The sequence below is a fragment of the Triticum aestivum genome, chromosome 4A, assembly GCF_018294505.1.
Source record: "Triticum aestivum cultivar Chinese Spring chromosome 4A, IWGSC CS RefSeq v2.1, whole genome shotgun sequence".
NCBI classification, from domain to species: domain Eukaryota; kingdom Viridiplantae; phylum Streptophyta; class Magnoliopsida; order Poales; family Poaceae; genus Triticum; species Triticum aestivum.
Genome location: NC_057803.1, coordinates 613,108,347 through 613,119,968, shown reverse-complemented (window position 1 = coordinate 613,119,968; position 11,622 = coordinate 613,108,347). Strand labels below are relative to the sequence as shown.

Below are 11,622 nucleotides of genomic sequence, written 5' to 3'. Positions count from 1 at the left end.
GTCTCACGTCCATCTTTCAAAAATAATCTTCATAAAAAACTTTTCCCAAAAAAAAACAATCTCAATTTCATCTTTCAAGAAAAATCAAAAAGTTTATCAATTTCATCTTCCAAAAAATCAAAAAGTTTATCAATTTCATCTTAAAAAACCAAAAAGTTTTTTGCCACGGCCAACCAGCATGCGCCATGTGGCCATGCTGGTTGGCCGCCATTCTCCCATAGCTTAATGTGCTTGATGCAGGATGGCCGCCAAGGGCAAGTTGCCACACCACGACGACCCAAGTCTATCCTTTGTACAGCCACAAATACTACTCCCTCCATTCACAAATATAAGATGTTAAAAAAATCTGAATCGGTTGCGTATAGACACATTTGTTCACTCATTTTAGGCTGCGTTTAGTTTATATTAAAATATTCAAAACATTTTATATTTATGAAATGCAGTACTACATTGTTAGCCCACAAATACTAATCCCCCCCCCCCCCCACAATTAATATGGATTGAAGGAGTACATTATTAGCCCGCCGTGAAATGTGAAAGTTTTACTACTCTCTTCGTTTCAAAATAGATGACTCAATTTTATACTAAAGTCAGTACAAAGTTGGTTCATCTATTTTGGAACGGAGGGAGTACATACTATCTCAATCCTGTTTTATTGGTTCCATTTATATGTTGTGTCAATTTTGATTGTAAATTTAACTAACAAATAAAAATTGTATGCCATAAAACTTATATTGTTGGATTCATATTTAAAAGAAATTTCCAATTGTATATAACTTGTTTTCTGATAGTGAAATCTAAGGTCAAAGTTCACCCCAAACATAAGGGGACTAGTAAACCATTCGGAACGAAAGTAGTACTGAAATAATACTGTAGCGAAGAGGAGATCAAAGTAACACACGCTCAACTAAGGCTGATCACAGTGGTGATATCTTAACCGGTATCATGCATTTCAGACTAGCAAACACGCTGACGTAACAAATAATTAAAGAAAAGAGAGAGGGTTAGAATAACATAGGTAGATAGGGTATCATACAAAATGTAATGTCACTATATGTTATGCATGACAATAAATAAGATGATCTATGATACTAATCTATGATGCTACACATTATGAATGTAGTATTATACACTAGTATCATATGCATGATACTAGTATCTGATAACTAGTATACGATACTCCGAGAGCAGCGATTCAGTGCCCAGGCTCATCTGCACCTGTGATAAATATATTTTTTTAAACAAATACTAGAAAATTTCAAAAAAAAAAACAATTTTCCGCTTGGTAGATAATTTGGTGCATGACGCTGCACTTCAAATTTCAGATCACTTGGACATCTGAGTATAGCTCCCAGGAAAAAAGATAAATTTAGGATCTATAAAAAGGTTTACTGTTAATGTATTGTTCTGACCCAATTTGTCTTTTTCTTCTTCTAAGAGCTACTTATATGTCCAAATGATCTGAAACTTGAAGCGCACCTCTCGCATCAAATTATCTACCATACAAGTGTCCCCCTAATCATCCAACCACATGTTGATTCGCAATTTGTTTATTTTTTTGTAAATTGTTTCTTTGACCGGATGCAGATGATTCTGGGATCAGAAATGGGTACTCGTCACTATGAGTAGCCTAACGGTCGCAATCATGCATGGTGAAGCATTCGAGGAGAATTAATCCAAGCAGGCGCAACGTTGCCACGCCATCGCAGTCGTGCTGAATCATGTCGGCGACAAAAGGTCACGATGTTACCTGTGCCTTGCCTAGCAATACACGCCCGTAATCCTTGTTAGTGGCGGTGGACGTAGGAATAGACGTACCCAGGACAAATACTGCAAGCGTCCAAGCTAGGGGCCGGTCAGACTGATGTTTGGTACGTAGGGTCCGTGGAGAGGATATCTGGGACTCCCACGTCCCATCCCATCCCATGGACGGACGGCAGATCCATAAATCCCATACCCCCGTAGGGCCGTAGCCCATACGTATCCCGTTGCAGTCCCACATCCCATCCCATAGTAGAGTAGACGGCCGAAGAAAAGATGTATTTCCAGTTGGTGGCGGCCGTCCTGGGGTGGATGGCGGACGCATGGGCCAGCGAGGAGAGGCTGCCGCGTGGCCTCTTCATGTCCGGCGGCGTGGGCACGCTGCTGGCCCTCGCCGTGTACATCTTCAGGCCGCCCCAAGGCATGTTTCTCAACCACGGCGCGGCGTACCACGGCACGCTCATCTGCGCCGCCGTCTGGGGCCTTGTCCCCATGGTGGCCGGCATTTGGTTCTCCGCCGCCGAGCTCCGTCCGGGCGCATGGCGCCTCGGCCTCACCATCCTCCCGTTGCTGCTCGTCCTCGCGCTCGTTCTCGGGTGCTTTCTCGCCGTCAATGAATAGTGTTTTTTTCTCTCAAAAAGAGAAATTTCGAATGGACTACCACGTAAGGATGTATATAGACATATTTTATAGCGTAGATTCATTTATTTTGTTCCGTATGTAGTCACCTGTTGAAATCTCTACAAAGACCTGTATTTAGGAACGGAGGGAGTATGTATAGTCCGTGGAGTGCAAATAATGGGTGAGAATCTACCGGTAAGCTGTAGTACTGTAAACGAGGGTCTGTCGCTTGATTGCGTCCACTAGTAGTACAACTAGTGTCGTGTGTAAAGCTATATATGTTGAATATAAATGATTTTAGTACGTACGATGGTGAAAATAAATTCAATGGTGTGCTCGCTCAACTTTGGTTCCACCCATCAACGCTTTGTTTGTTGTTTGATTTATATATTTACGGTGTCGTACAAGGATCTGGTTTGTGTTCTTGTATATGTCTCTGACTGACGAGGATTTTCTGTGGTGTGTTTCACGTGTGTGCCTCCGTGCACAAAACCACGCCACGGGTTATATATACATTCACTACACGGTCTCTGCTCTTCTCGTTCCCCTCGGACGGGTGCTGCGCTTTGATTTCATCGCCCTCCCAAGAATGGACGGCGCGATTGGGTGGCTGGCGGGCAGCATCCTGGACACCCTCTCCGCCGCGCAGCTGCAGGCGTGGATCCGCCGGGCGGGGCTCGCCCATGACATCCAGATGCTCGAGGCGGAGGTCGAGATGGTGGACATCGGATACGCCGCCGTGGGCGTGAGGGCCGGGGACAGGCCGCTGCTGGCCCGCTCCCTCGCCCGCCTCCAGGATCTGCTCCACCAAGCCGACGACCTCGTCGACGAGCTGGACTTCCACCGCCTCCTCCACACTTTCACCTCGCCGCCTGCTACGGCTTCTTCTCCAGGTAGCTACCGTACCGCAGATCTGCTTCTTCTCATCCGTTCCTTCGTTATTTTCCCTATATATAAAGCGAATATTTCTGCTATGTTGTTTGACTTCATGTATATATATGTATCTACGTATGCACAAAAAAAAAGGGAAAGTAGTCGGGTGCAATGACACGCCCATACAATCTACGCTCGCCGACCTCTTCATCCACTCCCCTTGTACAGATTCATCCTCAGGTAAGCCTGCCTACCTAATCTCTGCTACCTACAGTACCTATCTGCTGCTAAATTTGTCTTCACTGGGTAGATATTTCTGGCCAAGCAGCTTGCCCAGGACCGTGCTGATTCATATTACTCTTGTGTTGTGGCTCAGATGATGCTTTGGGCGATCAGGAAGACGTATTTGGGGGTGTGCAACTCCATGAAAAATACAGGGGAGATATGGATATGGTGACTAGCCAGGTTGCCAATAAGAGGCAGTCGTTTTCGATATGGGAGCATTACGAGCTCGTGGACCAAGATGGAAACGATTGTCGGGTCAAATGTGTTCGCTGCGGCTCGGAGCTGATGGTTAGGCACGGATTGAGCCCATCGCATTTGAGGCGCCATGTCAGGAGTGCATCTTGTGAGAACAAAAGCGAAGCAACTCAATTTTTGAACCGCACACATAGTGCTCGGAGAGAGCAGGAAGACATATTTGGGGCAGTGCTAGTCAATAAGAAATCAAGGGGAGATATATATGCACAGAGTAGGCAGGGTGGCAAGACACGGTCACCGGTATGGGAGCACTTTGTCATCTCGGAAGCTGATGAGAACAGCAGGCCTGTGAAAGCCAAGTGTGTTCACTGTGGCTCGGAGCTCAACTGTGGACCCAAACATGGGACATCAGGTTTGAAACGCCATATTGATAGTGCAGCTTGTACCAAGAAAAAACATGCAGCCGACAAGCCGCTAAACACTTCAAGGTACTGCATTTGATCATTGGATAACCCCCCACACGCACACGCACACAACTTTTTTTAATAGCATACTAGTAATAGGGTAATGATACCTTAGGAAAATATTACTACTAAACTTGGTCACCAAAAGAAAGTTGATTCAGTTATCAAGCGAACAATCTTGATCCGCTTCCAAATATATATATGTAATTTAGTTAATCAGAGTAATTCTCCCACCCTAGGAACATTTATGTGCATGTGGAATTTTCTTCATTTCAGCATCTGTGCAATTTGGACAACCCACAATTATTCTTTTACCTTTGCCTGCAGCAGCGCTGACAGTATAGAAAATGTTGAAACTGTTGTGATTCCTGGTTCACACAGCAGAAAAAGGAGTAGAATGGATGCGGAGTCAACATGCGGGACCAAGCCTAAAACACACCTTTGGAACAAGGCTGAATCTTTGCATAGGATACAAGAAATAACTCGCCTGTTACAAGACATATCAGGGGTTCTGAGTAAGGTTCTCAAGTTATATGGATCAGATTTTGTTGCAAGCTCAAATCACTATCGAAGTACAATATCAGATCAACACCTACAAACATCAAGTGTTATTGCAAGGAAAGTCTATGGAAGAGTTACAGAGAAGGACTACATCATAAAGTTCATGACACAAGACAAACCCGATGGTTCATTTGTTCTTCCTATTGTAGGCAGTGCAGGAGTTGGGAAGACTGCTCTTGCTCAGCTTGTATACAATGACCCAATCGTGGCAGAGCACTTTGACCAAAGGATATGGGTTTCGGTGTCTAACAACTTCGATGAACTAAGACTCTCTAGAGAGATCTTAGATTTTGTCTCTCAGAAGCAAACACATGAAGGAATATGCAGCTTTGCCAAGCTTCAGGAGGTCTTGAAGATGCATATCACATCAAAGAGGGTTCTGCTTATTTTTGATGATGTTTGGGATGACTCTAACTTCCGCAGATGGAGCCAACTATTGGCTCCTTTGCAGTGTGGCACAAAGGGTGCTGTGATTCTTTTGACAACTCAAAAATTGTCTGTTGCACAAACTGTTGGTACAGTTGAACCAATTAAGTTACGTAGTTTAGCATATGACGATTTTTGGTTATTATTTAAATCATGTGCATTTGGTGATGAGAAGTATGAAAGGAATCAAAATCTTAGCATCATTGGATTGCAAATAGTAGAGAAGTTAAAGGGAAACCCATTAGCAGTAGCAACAGTAGGGGAACTATTACGAAGGAGCCTTACTATTGATCATTGGAATAACATTCTGAAGAATGAAGATTGGAAATCTCTGCAACTCAGTGGAGGTATAATGTCTGCTCTGAAGCTTAGCTATGATCAGCTCCCCTACAATTTACAACAATGCTTCTTATGTTGTGCTTTATTCCCCGAGAAATATCAGTTCCTCGATGAGGAGCTGGCCCGAATTTGGATTTCCCAGGGATTTGTGAAGTGTGATAATTCAAGTAAGACACTTGAGGAGAAAGGATTGGACTATCTGGCTGATCTTGTGAACTTGGGCTTCTTTCAGCAAGTCGAAAGAGAAGAGACCGATCAAACTTGCTACATTATGCATGATCTTATGCATGATCTTGCTAGGGTAGTCTCAAGAACTGAGTTTGCAACTATAGATGGCCTGCAGTACTGTGAGATCCTGCCAACTATACGCCATTTATCAATAGTAAGTGATTCTGGATACAACGCAGATCAGCATGGAGACAAACCTCGCAATAAGAAGTTTGAGAAGAAAATGCTTGCTGGATGTACATCGCTGAGGAAATTGAGGACATTGGTATTCATTGGGCAGTATGACATGTTCTTCAAATCCTTTCAGGATATATTCCGGGAGGCACATAATTTGCGCCTGCTACAAATTTCTGCAGCATCTGATGGTTTAAATCCTTTACTGTGCAGTTCTGTGAATTTGAAACATCTTCGCTACTTGGACATCAAAGCTGCTGATGGGCTTGGTGCTTTGCCTCAAATTTTGAGCAAGTTTTGCCATCTTCAAGTATTACATGTTGGCTCATACACCAATCCTACTATGCCTGTCAGCATTGACCATGTTTTTAGGTTGCGGCATCTTGTTATAGAAGAGGGGGCATACTCTTCCATTGCTAACATTGGTAACCTGACATCTCTTCAGGAGCTACCCAATTTTGTGGTTCAGAATTCAAGCGGCTTTGAGATAACACAACTCCAGTCCATGAAAGAGCTTGTACGACTTGGGGTGTCTCAACTTGAAAATGTTAAAACTCGGGAGGAGGCTTATGGGGCAGGATTAAGAGAGAAGCAACACTTGAAAGTGTTGCACTTGTCCTGGGGAGTTGCCTCGTCAGATGGTGAATATGGTAGGGACATGAACTCTGTTACAGATTGGTTGTCGGAGGATGTTATCGAGGGCCTTAAACCACAGAATAACCTAAAGCATCTGCGGATATCTGGGTACAATGGGCATCTCTCCCCAATTTGGCTTGCCTCGGTTACCTCTTTGCAAACGCTTCATATAGAGGGTTGTGGAAAATTGGAAATGCTTACATCTATTGAACAGCTTCCTTTTCTTAGAAAGCTGAAGTTGATGAAACTGCCAAGTATGACAGAAATGTCAATTCCTTCATTGGTGGAACTGGTATTAATTCAAATGCCGAAGTTGGAGCGGTTTTCCTGCATTTCCACTAGGGACTTGAGCTCTGATTTAAGGGTTCTGAAGATTAAGAAGTGTCCTGCAGTGAAGATCTTTCCTCTATTTGAGAGCTCGCTGAAATTTAAAATCGAGCAGAAGTCATGGTTGCCCAGTCTGAGGGAACTCGTTATCCATGGATGTCCTAATTTACTTGTGCCACATGCCATTCCTCTATCACCTACAATTTCCAAACTATCCGTCGTTGACGTTCCAACACTCCCAAGGATAGAGGGATCTTCTGGTGACACATTAACAGTTGGATCCAGAAGTGAGGGCTATGATAATTTTGATCCTTCTTCTGATGTGATGACTACACTGGATTGCAAAATTTTGGCATTCCACAACCTGAGGGGCCTCAGATACTTGCGTATAGATGGTTGCCAAAATCTAGTGTCTATTGCATTCACAGGATTAGGGGAACTTATTTCTTTAAGGAGTTTGGAAATATGTAGCTGTCGAAAACTTTTCTCGTCAAATGTTATACCAGAGCATACCCGTTCAGATGAGACAGCTGCAAGTTGCAAGCCCCTCCCATCTCTCGTCACTCTCAGAATTAAGTGTTGTGGAATAGCAGGAAAGTGGCTATCTTCGATGCTGGGATATGTGCCGGCCCTGGTGGAATTATTTTTAGAGGACTGCCCTGGGATAACACAGTTAACGATAGAAGGAGAAGAAGAAGAAAACATTCAACCTTATGGTACCTCAGTTCCAGTGGATTCATCATCAGGAGGTCCAGATGACACATTGCTGACAAGCTCAGCCCAAGATGGACTCTTGTGCCTTCCACTAAATCTCATGTCCTCTCTCAAGAAGATATCGATTCGGGAGTGCCCCCATCTAGTATTTCACAGGAATAACAAAGACTTGTCTGGATTTACCTGCCTTGAGAAGCTAACAATTTGGGGATGCCCCGGGCTGCTCTCATCTTTGGTGGATAAAGATGGAAATGATGATCAGAGGAACGGAAGATGGCTCCTACCGAAATCACTTGTAGAACTCGAGATCCGTGGTGATTCACCGGAAATGCTGCAGCCCTGTTTTGCAGGGAATGTAACCAACCTCAAAAATATAGAAGTGTGGTTCAGCCCAAGTCTGAGATCTCTACAGCTGCATACCTGCACATCACTGGAAGAGTTGATAATTGGAAACTGTGGATCACTTGCCGCACCAGAGAGCTTGCAGTTCCTTGGCAGCCTTAAGTATTTGAAAGTATTCAGATCCCCTGGTGTGCTTCCATGTTTGGAGAATTTGTCAAAGCAGGGCTATGCTTTATTCCCTGGACTAAAAAGGCTTGTGACCGATGGCCCCTCTGTCTTTACCATGTCAGTCTGCAAGCAACTCAACTCCCTCCAACGCCTAGAACTTGAAAACTGGGAGTTTGTAACGAGACTAACAGAGGGGCAGGAGAGAGGGCTTCAGCTTCTGACATCATTGGAAGAGCTGGAATTCCGGGGTTGCAGTTCCGATCTCAAATATCTTCCTGCGGGGTTGCACAGCCTTCCTTCGCTCAAGAGGTTGAAGGTCAATGGTTGTTTAGGAATCTCAAGGCTGCCGGAAAAGGGCCTCCCATCCTCGCTGCAAGAACTGGATATCAGCAATTGCAGCAAGGTGTTTAATGATCACTGCAAGTCTCTAGCAACAGGGAAGCTAAAGGTCAAAATTGTTGGAAATACACAAACTGCTTAATGCTTGGCGTGTTAAGCGCACTTCCTACAAGGGTAACAGATATCACACCAGTGCTTTCCAAGGTATTCTACCATTAATCTCGTTATTATCTTCAGAGTTGACACACTCATCTATGTGATGCTAATGTAAGCAGCTCCTCTGCAGGGGATATGATATGGTTGCTGCAGGGATGCACCATCGTCAGGATGAGGGCATCCCTGCCTTTTCTGGATCACAAGTTTATGCTTGCAGACCATAAGCTAAATCATATGTTTCTCTTTTTTATTTCAGAGGCGTCTTTTTTTATTTTAAAACAAACATTTCTCAGTACTTCAACTGGAAAATACCGATCTTTTTGTACATATTGGCAGATTGTTGGTGGATTTCATTTCTTTATTTGAGAACCACATCTTTGTGTGGTCATTCAGTTGATTGCGGTATTGATAGCACTTCTCTCTGAACTATCGTGCCCAATCATATATCAACTTATAGCCGCCAGTTAGGAGGTAAAAGCGGTCTGCTTCATTCATTGTTTGCTATTTGTCTCAGCTTGTTGAACTCAACATGATCGTTTGCCATGTCCTTGACTAGAGAAGGAACCACGTGGCATGGCGATCGTGCATTGCATGAAGGTGGTCAAATCATTTTCTTGTTGCTACAACACCATTTGTACTACAGATATATTCTTCACAATTGCTGTAGTTTTTTGGGTTTTAGTTGCGAAATGCATAGCTTAAAGCAAGTGCAGAAGAAAAACTTGCGGAAAGAAGGCATTGAAATTTGTATGTGGTTAAATGTATGATGTGAAATGATGCATGGTGTTGTAGCAACAAGTAATTAGTGTTGCTACCTGAAAACAATGCTACCTCAAATTGGAGCAGACTTTATTTGAACTGTTGTACCTGAATGTTGCGGCTCTCTGTAGTGCTCACTATGCAGCCTCTTGGGGAAAATCAGGTCTGCAACTTTTGAAACCGATTCCCTGGTTTCTCTCCTCTCATTGTACGTGAGCCTAGTTGGCACGTACTCCCTCCGTCCCATAATGTAAGACGTTTTTTGACACTACACTAGTGTCAAAAAACGTCTTACATTATGGGACGGAGGGAGTAGATATTTACTTATCGAAAACCGCACACCTATGACCGTATTCAACCGGGGTGGGCCTCAGCCGCTAATCCGCTAATCCTGACCCAATTGATTTGCTCCACATCAGCCCGTAAGATGAGTTACGTAGAAACTGGATGTAGGTCTAACATTGCTCTTTACTCATTCCTGTTTCCTACCCAGACATCAATGAGAAGGCATCAACTCATGTAGCAAAAAATGGTGTCATGGGTGCTAACTCATTCCTTACTAGGCGAGCACCATCTACCATTCCGCTTTATCCTCGGACAATAGGCATGAGTATGATTGCTTGTCATGTTCACACATCGCACAAGCAACAACACCACCTACATCTCCCGCCACCCCGCCCGTCCTTCTCATTGAAAGGCGGAGGACTGGTGAACCTACCCCTTGTCGCTATCTATATCTCCTTCGAGCCCCCTCCATCTCATCGAGCGAGAGCAAATCAAGAACCAACGATACATGTGGCGCCAAATGCATCATGTGGCACATGTGGTAAGTTATCCAAACTATTTTAAAACAAAAACAAGCGCCAAATGCAATTCTAAAGTTAGAAAAAAGAGTACTCCTTCCGATCGATATTACTTGTGGCTCAATGCATTTATCTAGACGGAGGGAGTAGTAAGGACAATGGTTTTAAGCAAGTTACATGAAGAAGTTAAGATTTTCTTTTACATGAAAAAGATTTAAAGAACTGTATGTGATCTTGGATCACTAAAATGAAAATATGAAATCTTTGACTTGTGCAACACTTGTTCTTAAGCTTTTTAGGGGTCACCTTCCATTTCAATGTTGTACCTACAAGAACTTTTTCTAAAATATACTTTAAGATATCAATAATTATTTGAGATATGTTGACATGAATTACCAAAATCCACCTTGGGGATTAGATGCACTTTCAACATCATCCCTTACCATGTTCACACATCACGCAAGAGACGACACCACCGACAACATCTCCCGCCACCCAACTCCTCCTTCTTGCGAGAGAGGGAGGGATAGTGAACATACCCTTGTCGCTACCTATATCCCCTTCCAACCCCCTCTCCTCAAAAAGAGCCAATGGTTAAATGATGTACATGTCATCTCATTGTTTCCGACAGGAAACACCACATGTAATTGTAAAGTTAGAAGAAAAGAGTAATAAGAACAAGTTTTTTTAGGATTAAGAACAAGGGTCTAAGGAGATAGAGATTTGGTCCCTTGCAGAAACTAAGGGAGATAGCCAATGTTGGAGTTGAGTGGTTGCTGGAGGTCTTGCACCCATTGGGAGAGTTGGAACGGGCCATGGTGTTGTTCACTTTCTGGAGGAGCTGGCATAACCGAAATGAAGTAGTACATGAGAAAGCCCCAACACCGATGGTTGTGCCCCGCTGGTTCCTATGTAACTACTTGTATTTGATGATTGCTATCACCCAAGATTCCATTTGTGATCTAGTGAAAGGCAAAGTAGTAATATCATATGCCCTGCTGCCCCCTCGTGATCCAACTTTGGGAGTGCATGAGTGAGGTTTCGCCCTTCCGAAACTAAGGGCGATGTCCTATGTTGGAGTTGAGTGGTTGTTGGAGGTCTTACACCTGCTGGGAGAGTTGGGATGGGCCATAGTGTTGTTCACTTTTGAGGAGTTGGCATAACCGTAATGAAGTAGTACATGAGAAAGCCCTAACTATGATGGTTGTGTCCCGCCTATTCCTATGCAGCTACTTGGATTCGATGATTGCTATTGCCTAAGATTCCATTTGTGATCCAGTGAAAGGAAAAACAGTAATATCATATGCCCGCTGCTCCCTTGTAGTCTAACTTTTGGGAGTGTGAGTGAGAATTGCCCCTTGCCGAAACTAAGGGAGATATCCTATGTCGGAGTTGAGTGGTTGTTGGAGGTCTTGCACCCACCGGGAGAGTTGGAACGGACCATGGTGTTT

General features: G+C 43.8%; 1 protein-coding gene across 2 annotated transcripts; it reads left to right on the top strand.

The window, feature by feature from the left end:
* The first annotated feature begins 2,923 nt into the window (after window positions 1-2,923).
* Window positions 2,924-9,012, top strand: LOC123087566 (uncharacterized). 2 transcript variants are annotated; one of them, XM_044509608.1, is made up of 5 exons: window positions 2,924-3,275; window positions 3,409-3,495; window positions 3,632-4,223; window positions 4,530-8,657; window positions 8,740-9,012. In XM_044509608.1, the coding sequence occupies exons 1-4, from the start codon at window positions 2,972-2,974 to the stop codon at window positions 8,593-8,595; spliced, it is 5,049 nt and encodes a 1,682-aa protein (XP_044365543.1). In that variant the 5' UTR covers window positions 2,924-2,971; the 3' UTR covers window positions 8,596-8,657; window positions 8,740-9,012. The 2 variants fall into 2 exon arrangements, with proteins under 2 accessions (XP_044365543.1, XP_044365542.1); XM_044509607.1 differs by having other exon boundaries at window positions 4,527-8,657.
* The last annotated feature ends 2,610 nt before the right edge of the window (window positions 9,013-11,622 follow it).

Excerpts from the sequence above, each read along its gene's own strand:
- LOC123087566 (XM_044509607.1), top strand. The coding sequence starts at position 2,972 with ATGGACGGCGCGATTGGGTGGCTGGCGGGCAGCATCCTGGACACCCTC. Across the intron at positions 3,276-3,408 it reads TGCTACGGCTTCTTCTCCAG|GGAAAGTAGTCGGGTGCAAT; the intron begins GTAGCTACCGTA and ends ACAAAAAAAAAG. Across the intron at positions 3,496-3,631 it reads TTGTACAGATTCATCCTCAG|ATGATGCTTTGGGCGATCAG; the intron begins GTAAGCCTGCCT and ends GTTGTGGCTCAG.